Source organism: Cucumis sativus, chromosome 7 (assembly GCF_000004075.3).
Source record: "Cucumis sativus cultivar 9930 chromosome 7, Cucumber_9930_V3, whole genome shotgun sequence".
NCBI lineage: Eukaryota > Viridiplantae > Streptophyta > Magnoliopsida > Cucurbitales > Cucurbitaceae > Cucumis > Cucumis sativus.
Window position 1 is genome coordinate 2,895,885 of NC_026661.2, and position 19,034 is coordinate 2,914,918.

At 33.6% G+C, this 19,034-nt stretch overlaps 4 protein-coding genes across 8 annotated transcripts; 2 read left to right on the forward strand and 2 right to left on the reverse strand.

Annotated features, from left to right (window-relative positions):
• Positions 1-423: 423 nt before the first annotated feature.
• Positions 424-2,711, forward strand: LOC101217992 (xyloglucan endotransglucosylase/hydrolase protein 9). Its single transcript, XM_004144435.3, has 4 exons — positions 424-670; positions 757-857; positions 959-1,152; positions 2,168-2,711. Exons 1-4 carry the CDS (start codon positions 502-504, stop codon positions 2,598-2,600), a joined length of 897 nt encoding a protein of 298 aa, XP_004144483.1. The 5' UTR covers positions 424-501; the 3' UTR covers positions 2,601-2,711.
• A 5,486-nt stretch (positions 2,712-8,197) lies between these two features.
• LOC101220598 (fasciclin-like arabinogalactan protein 21) lies at positions 8,198-10,482 on the forward strand. Its single transcript, XM_004144527.3, has one exon. The coding sequence runs from the start codon at positions 9,158-9,160 to the stop codon at positions 10,247-10,249; it is 1,092 nt and encodes a 363-aa protein (XP_004144575.2). The 5' UTR covers positions 8,198-9,157; the 3' UTR covers positions 10,250-10,482.
• LOC101220368 (hypothetical protein) lies at positions 10,440-11,284 on the reverse strand. Its single transcript, XM_004144526.3, has one exon. The coding sequence runs from the start codon at positions 11,144-11,146 to the stop codon at positions 10,460-10,462; it is 687 nt and encodes a 228-aa protein (XP_004144574.1). The 5' UTR covers positions 11,147-11,284; the 3' UTR covers positions 10,440-10,459.
• Positions 11,285-11,922: 638 nt separating this feature from the next.
• On the reverse strand, positions 11,923-16,964 carry LOC101217751 (G-type lectin S-receptor-like serine/threonine-protein kinase At4g03230). 5 transcript variants are annotated; one of them, XM_031889156.1, is made up of 9 exons: positions 16,834-16,964; positions 14,511-15,662; positions 13,926-14,432; positions 13,675-13,821; positions 13,356-13,567; positions 13,065-13,275; positions 12,742-12,979; positions 12,506-12,656; positions 11,925-12,428 (listed from the first exon to the last, which is right to left on the reverse strand). In XM_031889156.1, exons 2-9 carry the CDS (start codon positions 15,406-15,408, stop codon positions 12,120-12,122), a joined length of 2,673 nt encoding a protein of 890 aa, XP_031745016.1. In that variant the 5' UTR covers positions 15,409-15,662; positions 16,834-16,964; the 3' UTR covers positions 11,925-12,119. The 5 variants fall into 5 exon arrangements, 4 of the variants coding, with proteins under 4 accessions (XP_031745016.1, XP_011658724.1, XP_031745017.1 ...); XM_011660422.2 differs by lacking the exon at positions 16,834-16,964 and having other exon boundaries at positions 14,511-15,011; positions 15,156-16,792; XM_031889157.1 differs by lacking the exon at positions 16,834-16,964 and having other exon boundaries at positions 14,511-15,016; positions 15,156-15,321.
• Between the last annotated feature and the right edge of the window lie 2,070 nt (positions 16,965-19,034).

A 19,034-nucleotide genomic window follows, 5' to 3' on the forward strand; every position in this document is an offset into this window, starting at 1 on the left:
CACTCTAATTTCTTTGTAAACAATGCTTTAATGCAGTTGAATGCTACATACAGTGATAAGAATGTTTAAGTATCTATTGCCAGAAGAAAGGATGGTTTGACATCTAGTCTTATTAATGTGTCATTATTATATATCTACCATCCAAACATAGTTTTCATTTATACACGAGACATATATAGCTCGACCAAATATAATATATACCTAAGAACAAAAAAATTAATTTTTCCAAATTAAAAAAAGAAAAGAAAAACACAAGGTTGGAATTGGAATTGGAAGTAGTGAAATTTTGCAATGTAATCCTAATCAAAATTTAATCTTTTCACTCTCATTGATTTAAATTCCACATCGGAAATGATGATGTGGAACTGTAAATAACGTGAATAAAGCCACTCTACACTTTACTCAAAATGGCTATAAAACCCTCTCTTACTTCACAGAAATATCCACTCTCTAAGCTCATCTTCCCCTCTCTGTTTCTCTCTGTTCTATAACCTTTCTCCCATGGCTTCCTCTCTACTTTTACCACTATCCGTTTCTATTCTACTCCTTGGTTTTGTTTCTTCTTCTTCTTCTTCTTCTAAGTTTGATGATCTTTTTCAACCAAGTTGGGCTCTAGACCACTTCAATTACAATGGAGATACCCTCCAACTTAAACTTGACAATTACTCTGGTAAATAAAAAAACTCCCCCCCACCATTTTTACCCCTCTTTTTTTACCCTTTTCTTCAATCTTTCTAACTTTGGAGTGAATTTCAGGAGCTGGGTTTTCATCTAAATCAAAATACATGTTTGGGAAAGTTACCATTCAGATTAAGCTTATTGCTGGAGACTCTGCTGGAACTGTCACAGCATATTATGTAAGTTAGCTAGTTTTAAAAACTTTACATTGAAAAGAAATCGTTACTAGTAGAATGTGTTTTAAATTTAAAATGAGTTTGGTTTTTTGTTTGTTCTGTAGATGTCATCTGATGGTCCAAATCATAATGAGTTTGATTTTGAGTTTCTGGGTAATACAACTGGAGAGCCATATACTGTACAAACCAATATTTATGTGAATGGAGTGGGAAATAGAGAGCAAAGACTGAAACTCTGGTTCGATCCAACTCAAGATTTTCATTCTTATTCCATCTTTTGGAACCGTCGTCAAGTCATGTAAGTATCTCTTCGATTTGTTATCTACTCAACCATACAACATTGAGACTAATTATTAAGTATAATATAGTGTAAACATTTTTATAAATGCAATAAAATTTAGTTTCAGCTTCAACTGGTGGTTTACACCTAATTATTAGTCACAGTAGTATTGTCTGTTATAATTACTCTTTTCACTAATGTTTATCATTAAAGAATTCACTTTTTTATAATTGAAATTTGATATTTTGATTTTTTAAACTTTAATAATTGAACTCATATTGACAAAAGATGAGAAACACTCTCAAAGAAGTTAAGGGAAAAAGCAAATATAAAGAAGGGTTTTTAAGAATCCAAATAAATTATTGGAAATTTTTTATTGTTAATTTCAGATGTAAAGAATGTAATGTATTAGTTATCTGAGTTTTTAATCCTGAATGTAAGTTAATGGGTTTTTGGAGAATATGATTAAAAGGTTTTTCGAGTAATTATTTAAATAGTTACATGATATTAAGAAGAATAATTTTTTTTGAAAGAATAATTTCTTAAAAGAAGATATGTATATATATTAACATTCAAACTAGAAATAAGACAGGATAATACGGGATGAATTTGGTACCCATTTCAAGAATTTTAACTAAAATCGGTATGTGTTTGTGTGTTTGTTTTTTAAAATAAGCATTTGAAATCCTAAACTAAACTATAGGTAATAGGAGAAGTTTGAATTTGAAAAACAAAATATGTAAGAGTCCAAATTATTAGAAAGCTAAAGTTTGTATGAATCAGTGCCAAGCTGTTGGCGTTTAATATACGAGCAGTTGCCCGATCGGTATCAATGGGCCAATGGCTCTGACAAACCCAAAGAGCCCTCTCAACGAAGCCACAATATTATTCCCTTCCTGACCACATGCATGTGCCGTCCATTTGTGGCCCCATTTCATTACTTCACCAATGAAAACAAATCTTGAAATTTCTTCCCAAACTAATATTAAAATAGAAATTTCTGAAAAGGATTAATTCTTGGTTTTGGGTGTAGATTTCTTGTGGACGAAACACCAGTACGAGTTCACACGAACATGGAAGACAAGGGTGTACCATTTCCTGGAGACCAATCCATGGGAGTTTATAGTTCAATTTGGAATGCTGATGATTGGGCCACACAAGGTGGTCGAGTTAAGACTGATTGGTCTCACTCTCCCTTTGTTGCATCTTACAAGGGCTTTGAAATCAATGCATGTGAGTGCCCTTCTGCCACTGGAGGAGTTGCCAACAACACTCCTTGTTGTAATGGTAGTGGCGCAAATGATGGTAAGAAGTTCTGGTGGGACGAACCCGTGCTTTCAGAGTTGAATGTGCATCAAAGTCATCAGTTGCTTTGGGTTCGAGCCAACCATATGATTTATGATTATTGTACTGATACCGCTAGGTTCCCAGTAACGCCTGTTGAATGTGTTCACCACCGCCACTAGCCTTGGTGGCATTTGGCGAAGAGGTGAAGGTTTGATAGTGTTTCTTATCTATGTAAAGTAATAATATGATTTTTTTTTTCTTAATATCTATTTCCAAATATTTTTGGTTTTTATGAAGTTCAACAATTTCAAGCTATGAAACATGTACTAAGAAAACAATGAAAACACTTTAATCACATGTGTTAGAAAAGGATAGAAGAAACAAAAGATTAAAAATGTATGGTTAAAATTAAAGGTTTAATTGGAGGAAGTATTGGTTAAATCTTTCAAAAGTCTTTGTTGGTACTAAATTGTACTAATTCCTTATATAGGGTCTATAGAAAAAACCCCCTTTATTTAACAAACCATTACACTTCTTCTTCTATCTAAAAATTACCTACCTAATTATCTCACTATTCTATGTAAAAGGAAAGGAATAATATTTCAAAATAATATTCAGGTTGATCTATTTGAAAATATTGCGTAACTATAAGAAGCTTTTCAAACATAAACATTCATTTTATTTAGATTAAATTAAAAGAAATGCTCTCTAAACTATTTTAAAGTTTGATGAATACCTTCAAACTAAAAAAATACTCTTCAATTTAAAAATTACACAAATTTCTCACCCAACAAAATTTTAAATTAAAAATTCTTAAAATATGCTAAAATAATAACTAATCAAATAAAAGAAATTGATTATTAAACTTATAAATGTTGACTTTTGTTGATGTAATTTTTCTCATCAATTTATGATATATATTTAAAAGAGATGTTTTCAAATATTGTATATTTAACCAATTTATTTATAAATATAGTAAAATTTTAATTTTTAATTGTAAATGATGGCCAAATAATTTTTTCTTTTATATTGATAAACAGTTTTACCCACTAAAAACAATTTTAGTATATAAAATGGTACAAGTGATTTAACTTGGTCTACCTTTTCTTGGTAAAATACAAAGTCATTTAAAATGATGAAGTTGGTGGAACCTATTCCATTGGGCAGTGAATGGGGTATCCAATTGGAGGTCTCATTATTGTATTTTTTTCTTAGTATGATTTAAAAACAAATAAGATTATGATGAAGTATCCCAAAAAGTATGGTCCCTATTTGAATTGTGGATGTCCTAAATATGGATTGGAGAACTCTTCCCTTGGGACTCCAACTTTGTCACAAACCTCCTTCATTTTCTACCCTTCTCTTTTCGGAATCTTTTTCTTCTTCTTTCTTTTTTATAACTATGCATCTTTAATATCATTTTCTTTTGCATTTAACACGTCCTTACATTCAACATTTTTCTTATTAACATTATCTCTTTTACGAAAAACTTATATTAACCGTAAACTACAAAAATGCTAATAATATGTCTATAAACAATAGATTCATTTTTCTATATTTGTAAATGTATCTTAAAATTTTAGGAGAATTTAAATCCGAAACCTCTTCATTTTCGATGCATAGAAGTGTTAAGCTCTTCTTTTGCATCAATGGTTCGTCATTAAATAGAGTATTATTTTTAAACTAATATTTATTAATTAAAAAATTATCAAAAATAGTAAATTTGATAAAATATTTACAATATATAACAAAATGTTCTGATTATAACAATAATAGATATTGATACTCACTCATATGTTTCTATACTACTAATATGCTTCTATTAATGGCTAGACAATGATAGAAAGCCTATCAATAGCTATTATTAATATAATTTAAAATTTTGGTGTTGTTTGTATTTATTTTGCTGAGTTTCCTGTTCAGTGAAAATGGCAAAAGAAAATCAATTGAATCAACTGTTAAAGTCCCGTTTCTTCCCCTCTCCCTCCATTTGATTCTTCATCTTCCGTTGCACCTTTTCCATCACTCTCATCAGATGGGTACCGATTTCATTACAAATTCCGGTAGAATGGAATTCGCACGCAATCACAAGCACACCATACTGCACTGCACAATAAAATTGCTCAAAAGAAATCAGAAATTTGAAGAGATTAATGGGCCTAGTTTTGGGCTATATTAGGGCAACGAGAAAGCCCATAAAAGAGAGCGCAAAAAGTAAACTTTGAGATTGTTTCTGAGTTACGTTTTGAGATTGTTAATATATATTCATATAAGTAAGTTAGATTAGCTTCCCATCATTCCCATACTATTAACACACTCTTTTGATTTAATCTTTTTTCCAATGTTTACAAACATTTTTTTTCACTTATAAACACTTCAAAATGAGATTATATATATCAACATCTCCAAGTTAAACTTACACTCCGAAATTTGATGGGAAGTAGAATAAATATATAATTAGATTTAAAAATCAACAAAAATCTATTAACTATTTGTGAGAAGATTGATACAAATGTTATCCACACATCGGCTGTCCACAAATCTTCCAAAAATACTTATGGTTGAGCATATGTGAAGCCCTACATGCAAAGGCCTATCATGTTTCAAATGGTTTCTTTCTAAAATTTAAAATAAATGATTGTGTTTGTTTATATGCAATCTTGTTACCACCTTTAAAATTTTTTAGACGAAATTTGACATTGGTTCTAAAAATAAAACTCAGAATGATGAAATTTTGCTTAAGAAGGATGAAATTGTTAAAATTTTCAAAATCTAATAATTAAACTGATGTTGAATAAAGTTAGAGACTGAACTCTTTTTTCAAATTTGAATGGTTAAAGACTAAACTATTTTTAACTAAAGTTTGGATGATTAATAATTATTATAATTACTTGTGTAAAAGTTTAGGTATTTGAACATGTTTTTTCAAAACCAAATAACAGTAATACTCACAATTAATTTCAGTAATTTAGGGACATAGTTTTAAAATAAATCCATTAGTCTAGAGATTACAACGTGTATTAATTTAGAAATCTTAGGATAAGTTTAAAACAATATTCGTTCCCCACCCACCCATCTTACGATGAATTTAAAATAAAGTTGTAACCCCCACGCCCCTAATCAACAATTTAAAAGAGATTTTATGTGCGTATTAAACCTTACTGAGCTTAGGACTTATCTAAGTTTCAACTTTATGTATTGATATTGAAAATCTTGTACTTATTGATGAAACTTTTGGTTTGGTAGCCATTATAAAACTCGAAAGAAGTTCAATATTGATATTGTGTTTAAGGGGCATAAATATATATAGTGAATGCAAGAGAATCTCACTCTTAGGGAGAGCCTAAGTATACCGTATTTAGAGAATCTCATTCAAAGCTTGAAGAAACCATTTTATGGAAATGAAAGAAGTTCAAACGTAGTGAGAGTCACTCCAAATTAATACTTTCATATAATTACTAAACCTTTTTACACCAAATTAAGTTATCAATTCTTGTGTTGTTTTTTCTTCGTGCTATCGTAGTGACTCCTTTTGTTGAGTATATTGTTAGTTAAAGAAGGTAAATAATTTAATTTGTTTTGTGTGTTTAGCGTTTGGAGGTGTATAAAAAATGTCATTATTTTATTAGACCCATATATGAAGGTGTGGAGGTTAGGCATAGGGTGTGGGGTGTGGGGGTGTGGGGTGTGGGGGTGGCTACTACAAACCAAGAGTGAATAAACATTGCTAGTAATGTATTAAATAAAGAGCGGTTATGGTATGTGACACCCTCCATCATACTCATTCATACAAAATCTTTTTGGACTCCAAAAATTCCACCTCTTAAATTGTTTGCATTTATTATTTTAACTCCCAATCCCTATCTCTTTTTTAATAATTATTTCTAATTTCAATTTCTACCACCAAATCCCCACGCGGCTTTTTCCTTTTTTTTCTTTTAAAAAATAATAAGAAGAAAAAAAGTAGCTTTCTTCCCAACTTTTATTTCATTTTCTGCTTTTAACTTTTGTACACAAATTTCAAACTTTCTTTATTTTATTGTAAAGAAAATGTCTTTTTATAGTCTATTTTCCAATCAAAATAAAAGATTTTCTACCAAGATTCATTCGAGAATTGGGAATTTAAAATTTTAAAATTAAAAATAATAGTAAAGGTTTCCTTAGATGAGGACAAGTCTGATTTTTTCTCTCTTTATAAGATGATAAAATGATATTTTTAATATATAAACGAACCACTCTGTTTATTTTGTATTTTGGTCTTAATAAGATACTTTGATTGTTTTGATGAAATGAGATATCAATTTTGTTATAAACTTTCTATTCATGTGTGAACGTTTCAAATAAATTTTTGAATATACATAAAATAATACACTCTAATTGAGTTTTAGAGATAGAATGATTCCAATCTTTAAACTAAATGAACTAATTAATCGCTAAATACTTTAATAATGGTTTCGTTTTTAGTTTTCTGCTATAGAAAATTTATGCTCATTTGTGCAATTTGCTGAATCAAGTAATTAAAAAAAAAAGCAAACATTTGAATAGAAGAGAAAAGTAATTATGATATACAGGTAGAAACCATATATTAATTACTTTTTACTTTTAATATAAAGTTACTTTTTTTTTTTTTGTTTTCGGTGAATTAAAAAGCTAAAGCATAATTTGCAATTTGAGGTTGAAAGTTAGGTATCCATAAATATATAAGTAGAAGAAAATAATGGATATTTTTGTTTTCCATTTATTAAAAATAAAGTATAAGAAGTTTGGATTTTATTTATTTTGAAATTAGAAGAAGTTTGAGTTGACAGCCATGCCTTAGCTCTCTATATTTATTTTGTCACAACCAGAACTAAATTGGCATTTATATAAAACAAAAAATGTATATCAATTATGTCCTTTTGACTCAATTTACATTGAACCAAACCCTTGAAGTTGCCTTTCCAAGGAATAAATTCCATTATTTAAAACTTTTTATTGCTATAATATGAGAGTGAAGGAATTAGAGTTGAGTTGGAGATTGATAGTATAAGTAGTAAGTAGTATAACGGTTATTTAATATTTATTTTTGTTTAGAAAAAAAAAGATTAAAAGTTAGTAAATGAGAAGAGAGAAAATAAAAAGTATAGATTTATAGTTCATAGCTACTCTTAACTCCACGCGGTATTGCTTTTGTTGGGAGGAAACAACCTCCACCAAATCAAAATCCCTATATCAATTATGTATCTAATGTACTTTACAACATAAATACAGAAGCTTGTAAGGACCCATCTCAACCAAACGAACACAAAACCCAAGCGCACACTTATGACTTATGACTTTAAACTTCTTCTATTTAACACCCCAAAAACCCAAATCCCCATATTCAAACTTCATCAAAAAAACTCCCAAAATCCCCCTTCAAATTCAGAAACCCATTTTCACAAACCTCCTTAAACTTAAATAAAAAGCCTCCTCATTTCCAAATCCCATGGCCAAAATTTGCCTTCTTTTCTGCCTCATTGTGGGCGAGATCTTCCTAATTCAAGCAATCACGACTTCGATTGCTACAACAACAGAGCTCCCTCTGTCGGTGGCGCCAGAGTCATCGGAGAAGGGGACCAGAGAAGGGTCTGAAGTGGCGGAGGCGCCGGAGATCCGGCGGTTGGGAAAGCACCATGGCGATAAGTCGATGGCCGGTGGGGGAGTCATTATCGGTGGCCTTGTAACGGCAGTTTTTGCAGCTGTTTTTTGTTACATTCGGGTTACTAGAAAAAGAGATGGGGTTGATTCGGTTCATTGAGACTGATCCTAATTTCTACTCTTTTTTTTTTTCTTTTTTCTTTTTTCTTACACAAACCTTTATATATATATATATACATAAACATATTCTTTTGTTTTTTTGGAGGAAATTTTAGAGATTGTGGTTGAGTGATGAGTTCATAGAGAGAAAAAGATCCCAATTTCCAAATAAAGAGTATACCTTCTTTTGGACAGAATATTGAAGTGAAATTCTAAACTATTTGGAGGTCTTGTGAGAATATTCTAATTTGTTTACATAAAAGCCGTAAAGGTCAAGTTCCAATTAGTTGTGAAACCTAAAAACGCGGAAGATTTTAAATCTTGGAAGTCCAAAGGGCGAAAGCTTCGTTCTTTTTGGAAAAAGTTTTTCTTAGACAAAATTTTTATATTTAATATGCGAGATTGAAAGCATACGTTTAATAGCTATGTTCAATCCCACTTTAAAAAAAAAAAGAATATTTACTTTTAATACAAAACACGTGTCAATTACTATTATAGTTAGCTTTATAAACATTATAAATATATGTGTTAAATAGATGTCTATTATCAAGTGTGAAAATATGACCATTTTATTTGTTATTCATCTCTTCCAACGTAACATTTAATTAATGTTCACGTAACCCACCACTTATTTATCATTTTATGTATAAAGAGAGGTCTTCAATGGATCTTTTATAAGTACATGCAACATCGGTTGAAATTTCAAAGGTTTTTGTTTTTTTATACAAAATTTATTTAATAATTTTGTTATTTATTAGGTATTATATTATATTTATGGAATTTAATAAGGTTTAAGGCCCAATTCTTATTGGGTCTTATCCACTAAAGAAGTAATTGGGCTTAGGGCCTCTCTCGATATCAAAGCTTCCCACCAAAAAGCAGGTGAAAGAAATACCATTCTCCTTCTTCTGCTTCTGATTTGTGTGCAGAATTTCAATTTTGAATTCAATCGATCAAAATGGCCAAGTGTTCGTTCGAATGGTGGCATGCACCCATCGTCTTCTCCATCTCTGTTGTTTTAGCCTTCTTCGCCATTTCCACAGCTCTCCACTCATCTACTTCCCACTCTCCAACTCCACCCAACAAATCCATGGCCGATGATCTTTCTTTAAACGCATCAAGAGCCTTAAGACGAGCCGGTTTCAACACCATTGCCACACTCCTTCAAGTCTCCCCTGAACATTTTTTCTCCCCTCAAAACTCCACCATTTTCGCCATAAAAGATTCCGCCATCTCCAATACCTCCCTCCCTCCATGGCTCCTCAAGAATCTTGTCCAATACCACACTTCCCCTGTCAAGCTTTCCATGGCTGACCTGTTAAAGAAGCCTCGAGGGGTCTGTCTCCCGACCCTTCTGATGCCAAAGAAAATTGCTATCACCAAAATGGATTCCACTGCTAGATTGGTTGAGATCAATCATGTTCTTGTCACTGACCCTGATATTTTTCTTGGTGGAAATGTTTCCATTCATGGTGTTCTTGGCCCATTTTCTCCTTTGGATCCTCTTGATCTTCGTCAGGGATGGAGCTTCATTCAATCACCGTACTGTGATACGAATGCTACCATGATTTCAGATCCTTTTGAAACCAATAATGGGGTTGTTGGAGTTGGAGTTGAAGTCGAATGGAGAAGAATCATAAGGTGGCTTAGTGCAAATGGGTTTATTTCTTATGCAATCGGATTACAAACCGTTCTTGAAGGGCTTCTTCAAGATTTCGAAGGATTGAGATCGATTACTGTCTTTGCGCCGCCGAATTTATCCTCTGTTGCATCTCCATCGCCTGTTCTGAATCGAGCTGTGAGGCTTCATATTGTTCCTCAAATGGTTACATACAAATCCCTCGCTTCGTTGCCGACCAGAACTTCGCTCAAGACGCTCGTCTCCGGCCAAGATATCGAGATCCTCGGAGGAGTTCGTGTTCCGAGAGGAACGGTGAAAGTTAACGGCGTGGAGATTGTCTCGCCGGAGATTTTCCGATCAGAGAACTGTGTAATCCATGGAATTTCCCGGTCGCTTGAGATCGCCGGTTTACCTCATTCATCGAGGTGAGATCGCTTCAATTAGTGAAAATTCAACCCATCCATAGAACTAGAACATCTGTTCTGATTTGGAACTCAGAATGTAATATACAAAAGAATTTAAAAGGGAATTCTGAACCTGCATTTTCTATACAATTAGGATTTCATATTGCACAATATCAAAACAAAAAAACAAAAACGAAAAGAAGGAAATTAAGAAATCGAAGGAAACATTGTTGTATCAAGAAGTTCTTTTCATTAAAATCCGAGTCATTTTCAATCCTGTTAACGTAACATTGATCGAATTTACAAATCGTGATTTCATAAACAACCCTACAATCTCCTTAACTTCATAATCCCCACATTCCTCAACAACAATCACACAAACACCATCAGGACGAACAGCTCTCTCCATCTCAGAAACAAATCGAGACGGAAACAATGCCTCGGCCAAATGAGCAGTAAACGCCAAATCAAAAACATGATCAAAGAAAGGCAAATTATGAGGATCAGCACGACTCACCAAAGGAGGCGAATCAATCAACTCGACACCGGTGACATCGTGAACTCCCATCTGAGACAACGCCATGACCTCATGGCCAGCGCCGGCGGAAACGCAGATAACTTTGGTGTGGTTATGGAGAAGACCTAGATCTTGAATGGATTGGAAGAAATGAATGAAGGAGGAGAGCTTCTTCTTCCAGTCGTTGGATGACCAAAGACGCTTGTTCTTCTTGTCAATGGAGACGAGCTCCCGAGGAGTGGAATCGCAGGAGGATTTGGGGAATTTGAGATGGGGTTTTGAAGGAGAATTTGGGGGAATGCAGGTTTGTGGGGTTTGGAGGAAGAGGATGATGAGGGTGAGAGTGGCAATGGCAATGGAAGCAAATGAAAGCTTGTTGAGAAAACGGCGAATGTGGCGTTCCATTGTTGATTTGTCAATGGAAGAATTTTGGTTTCTGAAATGAAATTATATGCTTTGCCTTTGCCCATCATTCAATTCTCTTTCCTGTTTGAACATAAAAAACGAAGAACATATAATTCTTTTTCTCTTTTCTTTTCCTTTTGTTTTCCATTATACGATCGTATCATGAATTTTCCCAAACATAATTTATTTTCTATTAATCTTTTAGTTGATATCAAAGATTCAAATTTGGATCATGTATTTATTTATGTAGGGGATTTCTAAAAAAACAACAAATATATTATTCAAAATAGGAGACACATTTAAAATAAATTGGTGAGAGAAGTTCAACCAATCAAATATTTTGAAGTAATACTATACAAATAAATTAGATCATGTGTTATTTCCTTCAAAACCTAGTTCATCAATGTAATTTGAAAAGTGGACCTTATTTGCTTTCAATTTTATAATTGTAATGTAACGTCGAATTAATAGTCAAACACGCAATCAACAATAGCTATTCAATCGTAGAGCTTAAAATTATATATGATACACCCCAAGAGATATTATTACTCTTATTGTTATAAGAAGACAATAATACAAAGTACGATTGCAAAACGTATACATAAACATGATTTTTTTTATAAAAAAGATCCAATTATATTTAGGATTAAAATTCATGATGATCGATGATACTGTTACGACAACCAAGTGAAGTTATTATAATCCATAGACCTTGGGATGAACATCTAGTAGTAGATGCATATTTAATTATTAAAAAGGAAGACTTCCCCTCTTTTTCTCTTTTTTTCTTTTTAAACGAAAGTTTGCATAAAATTTATATAACATTTGTTTGTTATTCTCTTCAACAATCATCTCAACAAGTTAAACTCGAAAGTCCATTCTAAATATCAAATAGAACCAATCAGCAGAAGTATAATATGAATAAATGTGAAGTTATACATCAATAGTTCACATGGGAAGACGCTTCTTTCTGCTATCTACCATCTTGTAGGGTGACTGTCAACTCATTATGGGAGAAGGTTTCTGGTTTGGTGGAGGAGGAAGCTCTGCTTGAGGGGCACCGCCGTACGACGAAAGCTGGTGGTTTCGGAGATGGAAGAGTTGCGGTTTCGCTTCCGAGCATGAATACCACATTCAACATGGTGGGTCGATCCCATGGATCTTCCTGCACGCACAACAGCCCCACATTTAAACACTTCAAATATTCATCTCGTTTGCAATTCCCGCTCAGTGTTTGCTCCATTAAATCCAAGCCTTCGTCTTTCATCCATAAATCCCAAGCCTGAGAACAAATGAGACTCATTATTGAATCCGAGATGTGTTGATAATGAGAAGTTTAAAAGAAATTATCCAACTTACATAGCCCAGGAGACTCAAAGCTTTCTCCGAGTGAAAGAATCCAGTGTTCCTTTTTCCACTAATGATCTCGATTACGACTACACCGAAGCTAAAGACATCAGATTTGACAGAAAATATCCCATCCAATGCATATTCTGGTGACATGTATCCACTGTATTACCAACAAACAATTCAAAGAGATTATGGGATGTGATATTATGAATCTGGTTTGATCATTTTTATTGAATGAGACTTACTAAGTGCCTACCACCCTTTTAGTATTTGTGGCAGTTTCTTTCCCTCCAAATATCCTCGCCAAGCCAAAGTCGGATATTTTGGGATTCATCTCCTCATCTAGAAGAATATTGCTCGTCTTCAAATCTCTATGGATAATTCTCAACCTCGAATCTTGGTGTAAATAAAGAAGGCCACGAGCAATTCCCAAAATGACGTTGAAGCGCATGTCCCAATCCAATGCCACACTCATCTTTTGATCTGGAAAAAGTCAAATAAATCCACAATTCAGCATATAAATGAACAAGGAAGATAAGAGGAGCAAAGGAAGATAATAGTCACAAACCAAATATAAAGGCGTCTAAGCTTTTATTTGGCATATATTCATAAAGCAACATCTTTTCATCTCCTTCAACACAGTAGCCCAAGAGTCTAACGAGATTTCGATGCTGAAGTTTAGCAATTAATAAAACCTCATTCTTAAACTCCTCAAAGCCTTGCCCTGAACCACTTGAAAGCCTCTTTACAGCAATCTCCTGCCCACTAGGAAACTTGCCCTGAAAATGCAGTGGCTTCAATATATTCCTAAACCAGGACAAGCTTAAAGCAACCATTAATGTGTTTCAAGGATCTATACCTTGTAAACTGGCCCAAAGCCTCCCTGGCCAAGCTTGTTTGCATTTGAGAAGTTATCTGTTGCAACTAGAATGGTTTCCAAATCAAAAAATGGAATGTCTATTCCATTTGTATCATCTTCCTTGAATCGACCGGATTCAATCAGGTCTTTGACACGTCTCTCATTATCGTACAAGTGAAGCATTAAATCTTTTTGGCTGTTTCCCCTGCTTTCTGAGTCCAAATAGGATTGACTGTATTTAGATTTAAAGGAAAGAGATGAAATAAGAAAAGAAGATTATTCAGTAATAATTGCTGCATTAAATCAAATTTAAAATTACCTTGTCTTTCAATGAGCCCACTTTTGGAGAAGTAAATGTAAAATACGGTACATGAGAGAATCATCAGAAGGACCATACATAAGGATGTTGCAACAATAATCACAGAAAAGGTCGTTTTGCCTTTTCCATCCTTTCCTTTGTTGTGATCTACAGAAATATCAATAAGGGACGCTTGGTATAAGAAAAATTTGTCCCAGCATCAACATCATTACGAATGAACATAACCAGACACTATGTGAAATGATTATTACCTGTAGTGCAATTCAAGATCCAGCCATTCCAATGAAAATCTGTTATGCAAAGGCATCTTTTATTTCCATCTTTACTCATGTTGCAAGTTGAATAAGGCCAGTCTTTGCAGTCCGTAGTTGAAGAACAAATTGGCTCTAGTGGAGGCTCCCAACTGATTTCAACTTCATTGCTAGTTTTCAGAGAAAAATTCTCCTCGAGATTGGTCTCCTTAAAGTTGCACCAGCTGGTTACACGGAAAGGAGATGACTGGTTCAGCTGAAGGGCTTTGGTTATCCAGTTTTTATCACCACAATCACCCGGTTCCTTGGTTTGGATGTAAAATTTTCGTGCTTCTGAATCAATGAATTTAACCTTGTATGTTCCACCTGCTGCTTCAAAGTTTACCTGGCCAGAAGCCAAGTTGCAGTTAAAATTGAAGTACATGGGGTCACCGCATTTAGGTCCTGTGCTAAGTGGATAAGGAATGAGGTTTGTTCCACATGTTCCACAGTTTCTGGCAGTTGATTCTGCAGCATTGCAAACTCCAGAACTTCAGAAACACAACTGAAAATTCATCATTTTAAAAAACATAAACACAAACATACCTAGGTCTCTAACTGCTACTCGAACATTGAGGTCACGACCATCATCAAACTCATCCTGAAGATTGTTGAGATCTCCAGACCAGATCCAACAAGCAGAATTATAATTCCCACTCTGCCTTGTGATATTAGCTTCCAAATACGAGTAAGCCTGACACTGGCAGTTGTTAAGGCACTCCAATTTGCAATCGAAGTCATCCTTTGCATTAAACTGGAAGTCCGGGTTTCCAGCTTTCATCATCTTTAGACTCAAAAAAGTGTCACTGTCAGCATCCACACTGCATATTGGTGATTTCCTAATGCATCCACCTGAATAATCTCCAATATTCCAACTCCCTGGAGAGGTAGGCTCAAAACCAGGCAGGCATTTGCAAGCCATACCACACTCACTATTACAGCTAGCAAAATCTCCACACGCATTATACACACTGCATCTATCTCTCGGCTCCACCCAAATCTGAGACCAGACTTTGTGATCTTCCCAGTTTAGGTAATGAAGCTGACCTGAGCTGTTCAATACTAGCCTTGTATCAATATACAATGATGATGTGAGATGTGGCACAGAGAAGTTTGGGACAGTTTTCGATGAGAAATTTGACAAAAGGTATAACAATGCAGCAGGCATCTTATCAGTGGTAATAAACTTACCTGAAACTCCACTTTTCCAGAATTTAACTGATCTTTTCCAAATGACATATTGACCTCCGTCCTGATCTAACTGAAAAGTGAAGTTCCCTTGGGCCGGGTCATCATAGCTCTTCCATGAAGCCAGCACCAAGTTATCGTCCATTAACATGCCAGGAAGAAATGTATCAGTTGGATAATCGAAACTTTGCCAGAGGATGTGCTCAGACAAGTCTTCTTGATCTACATAGCTCAAAACCAGATTTCCATTATCCATTAGTTTCAGGGTCCTTTGATCAGGTACAGAACTTCCAATGTTTGTTGACCAATAAAGATTCTGATTTCCATCATATACTTTGAGGTTGCCATCATCCTCGATCTTCAAGACACCATCTGAACTAGGAAGTGGTCTGTCTCGATTGGCAACCCAAACAACCGTAATTGGATTTGATTTGTAATACCATATTCCCAAGTATCTTCTGCTATGAGAGCTGCCATATGGCTGAAAGAATCCAAGTTCGAATCTCGACCCTGCCGATACAAGAGTATCCCCACTCCCATGACTTATGCAACTCTTAAACTCTAAGGTATCTTTAGCAAAGCAATTAACAACGAAAATTAAAAACACAAATGAGTACAAATGGAAAAAAGACATCAAATGCTCTGCAAACCAGCTGATGGTGACCAATTTCTTGACACTACTTCTTTTGGCCACCATTTCACTACTTCTGTTATGCAACAAACATGTTCCCTCTCCACTATTTCTATCTTCCTCCATTCATCCTCGTGATTTTTTAAAGTGATTATAAGAATAACAAAAAAAAGATCAGACTCGTGAAGAACATCTTTCTTTTTAGTTTCAACAACATTACAAAAATGTTGCTTTCCCACCTGGCCCACATGATCAAGCCATTTACCAACAAACACTGAGCATGATTTAGCAATTATAATAATAATGTGAAAACTACTAAAAAAGTTGAAAAATTATATAAAGAATTCAACATGAATATGTCTAGAACAGAGAGACCGTTCAGACAAATGACAAATATCCTACAAAGAAAGCCATTTTCTCAGAGTAAAGTTCAAAAGAAAAATACTCATTCTTGGTTCAGATTCCAAACCCATATATTAAGCAATTTAATTTACACAACATGAGTTTACAACTTTTTTCCCCCACTAGCAAGTCCAAATTGGGGGTTTGTGATTGTCTAAACTGAATTATTGTAAAGCAAAAATGGGCAACCAAGGTCAAGATTTACTGTTGTTGTCAAGTTCACCTTTCCATTAGTGGACCCACTACCCTACTTTTTTTCTCACCATCTTTATGAGAGAACGACTAAAGGCATAGCCTAAGCAATTTGATCAACCCTAACTTTTCTTTCATCATTATTTTGGCGGGGCAATTCTAATGTATTAAAATCATCTACCGCTTTCAAATTTTTAATTGGAAGGAGAGAGACCCACAGAAGACTTTCGTCCATTGCACGTTCTTTAATGGTACAGATGGTGGGATTCTATAGCCTGAGGCAAAGCAAAGCAAAGCCATCGAGCAGTACAAATTCATAAAAGAGTCAAATATACAAAACCCTAGGCAGGACTCAAACAGAGGTTTGAAAATTAGAAGTAGAAGAAGACTATAAGTGGAAGCTAAGCAACTGTGGACTACAAACAAAAGAAGTTGAAAAGAAAAGGAAATTCATACCAATGATCAACAATCTTCCGGTTTCTGATACCCCATTTTTGACCCTCACTCAAGAATTCACTTCACTTCACATTTGGAGATGATGACGTCCAACCGACGATGTTATGAGCAACTAAAAGCAACTATTCAATTCAAATTTGGCGGTTTCAGTTTTCAAATTTTAGAATTTATATATCTAAACTATAAATAAGAAATATCATAAATTTACCATTTAACTATAGAAATGTATTTGAATAAACAAAACACATTTTTTTTAGTTAATGTGCTAAAATTGTGCTTAAACATGATTGATCAATTTTAGCACATTGACGGGTATATAAAATCAAATATCAAGCTGGTGGAATGATCGATCGATCGAACGACTTAAAGCTCGCCTTGTAATTTTTGGCAACCACCAGATTGAGGGTATTGACTATAATGAAACATTTTGTTCGTGTGACAAAATTGGTAACTGTGTGAGTATTTCTTGGAGTAGTTGTAGCTGCAAAGAACTGAGAATTACATCAGATGGATGTTCACAATATATTCTTCCATGTTGATCTAAATGAACAAGTGTATATGAAATTACCACCTAGGGTTTATGGGTAATGCATAAGGTCTGTTGTTTGTGGTCGCCTCAAGATATCTTTGTATGGCTTACACCAAGCTGCTTCAAGGTGTTACATTGGTCCAGTTTTATTTCAATTACTTGATATTTGTGTTGCATCAAGGACAAGTCCAACTAAATTAAATTTCCTTGTATATGTTGATGATTAAATTGTTTTAGGAAATGATTCTTCCATTGGCTGCTTCATTTAAGAAATATTTTGGTGAATGTTTTTCTACAACGGATTTGGATATGTTGAAATATTTTCTTGGTATTGAGGTTGTTTGAAATAATGGTGAAAGCATTTTTGTTTGTCAACGAAATAAGTACAATCTTCACATCATTTAAAAAATGAGACTCTTAGGAGCTAACATGCAAAGTTTCAAATTTAGCATAATCATCGTGTAGCATAGCTACTGACAATCTATTGTCAAATTTTGAACAATATCAACACTAATAGGACATCTCCTATACTTATCATTCACATGACCTAACTTGGCTTATGTGGTGTACATTTTGGCTCAATTTATATTGGCACCAAGACAAGAACATTGGGATGGTGCAATATGTATGGCTCGTTATTTGAAAAGTTATCCTAACCAAGACATTCTTCTACACTCCAGTCGCAACCTCTCTCTATAAGGAAGATGTGTTTCAGCTTGGACAAGTTGTCCCTTGACTCATTGCTCGTTTACATATTGGCTTGTTTTTCTTGGTATAATTCTCTTATATCTTGGAAAACCAAGAAGCAACAAAATGATGTCTTAACGATGTCTTGTTTGTCAATAAAGACTAAGTATCGCTCCATGCCCTTGATAGCTCTCAAGTGGCTTAAAGTGTTGCTTGGAAGCCTTGGGGTGGATCATCCATTTGACATAAATATATTTTGTGACATTTAGTTTACACTACATGTTCCTCAACAGTCTTTCATAAACAAACTACACACATAAATGTGGATTGTCATCATGTTCGTGATGCTCATGACACTGTTGCTACGAGTCAAGTTTCTATAAACAAACAACTTGCATATATCTTTATGAAAACCTTGGAAAAACAACAACTTATTTTATATTTTCGACCAGTTGGACATTTGCAATTCTTCTCATACTCTAACTTTAATGTAGAGATTAAAAACAAATAAGAAAATGATTAAAAACAATAATAAAGAAAATTAAAAGTCAGGATAATTAAAGTGTTTTTCAATAAATAAATAAATAGCCACTTACACTTCCAACAAAAAAAAAAAAAGAAAAAAAAATTAAACAAAAACTCATGTACATATTTTGACCTCTTTGCCACTTTTTAATTTAAAACCTCTAGTCTTTTGAAACATACAGATATCAATTAAGCTAAAATCATATGGTTAATTATATATATCTATATAATCTTATTTTATAACACATATTGATTATGTTTATGATTAAAAATAAAATCACCTTATATGTTCATGTAACTAATATTTGTTTTTCATAATTAAAATAAAATAATTTAAGAATTATTCTAAATGTCAAAACATTTGAAAATATAACAAATTTCATATTCGGTTACTTTTCAAATTTCATATTCTATGACTGACATATAAATATTATTAATCGTACTATATTTGAAAATGTAA

Excerpts from the sequence above, each read along its gene's own strand:
- LOC101217992 (XM_004144435.3), top strand. The coding sequence starts at position 502 with ATGGCTTCCTCTCTACTTTTACCACTATCCGTTTCTATTCTACTCCTT. Across the intron at positions 858-958 it reads GAACTGTCACAGCATATTAT|ATGTCATCTGATGGTCCAAA; the intron begins GTAAGTTAGCTA and ends TTTGTTCTGTAG. Across the intron at positions 1,153-2,167 it reads TGGAACCGTCGTCAAGTCAT|ATTTCTTGTGGACGAAACAC; the intron begins GTAAGTATCTCT and ends TTTTGGGTGTAG.
- LOC101217751 (XM_011660421.2), bottom strand. The coding sequence starts at position 15,909 with ATGGAGGAAGATAGAAATAGTGGAGAGGGAACATGTTTGTTGCATAAC. Across the intron at positions 13,568-13,674 it reads TGGGCTCATTGAAAGACAAG|AAAGCAGGGGAAACAGCCAA; the intron begins GTAATTTTAAAT and ends ATTTGGACTCAG. Across the intron at positions 13,276-13,355 it reads GCTTTGGGCCAGTTTACAAG|GGCAAGTTTCCTAGTGGGCA; the intron begins GTATAGATCCTT and ends CTGCATTTTCAG.
- LOC101220368 (XM_004144526.3), bottom strand. The coding sequence starts at position 11,146 with ATGGAACGCCACATTCGCCGTTTTCTCAACAAGCTTTCATTTGCTTCC.
- LOC101220598 (XM_004144527.3), top strand. The coding sequence starts at position 9,158 with ATGGCCAAGTGTTCGTTCGAATGGTGGCATGCACCCATCGTCTTCTCC.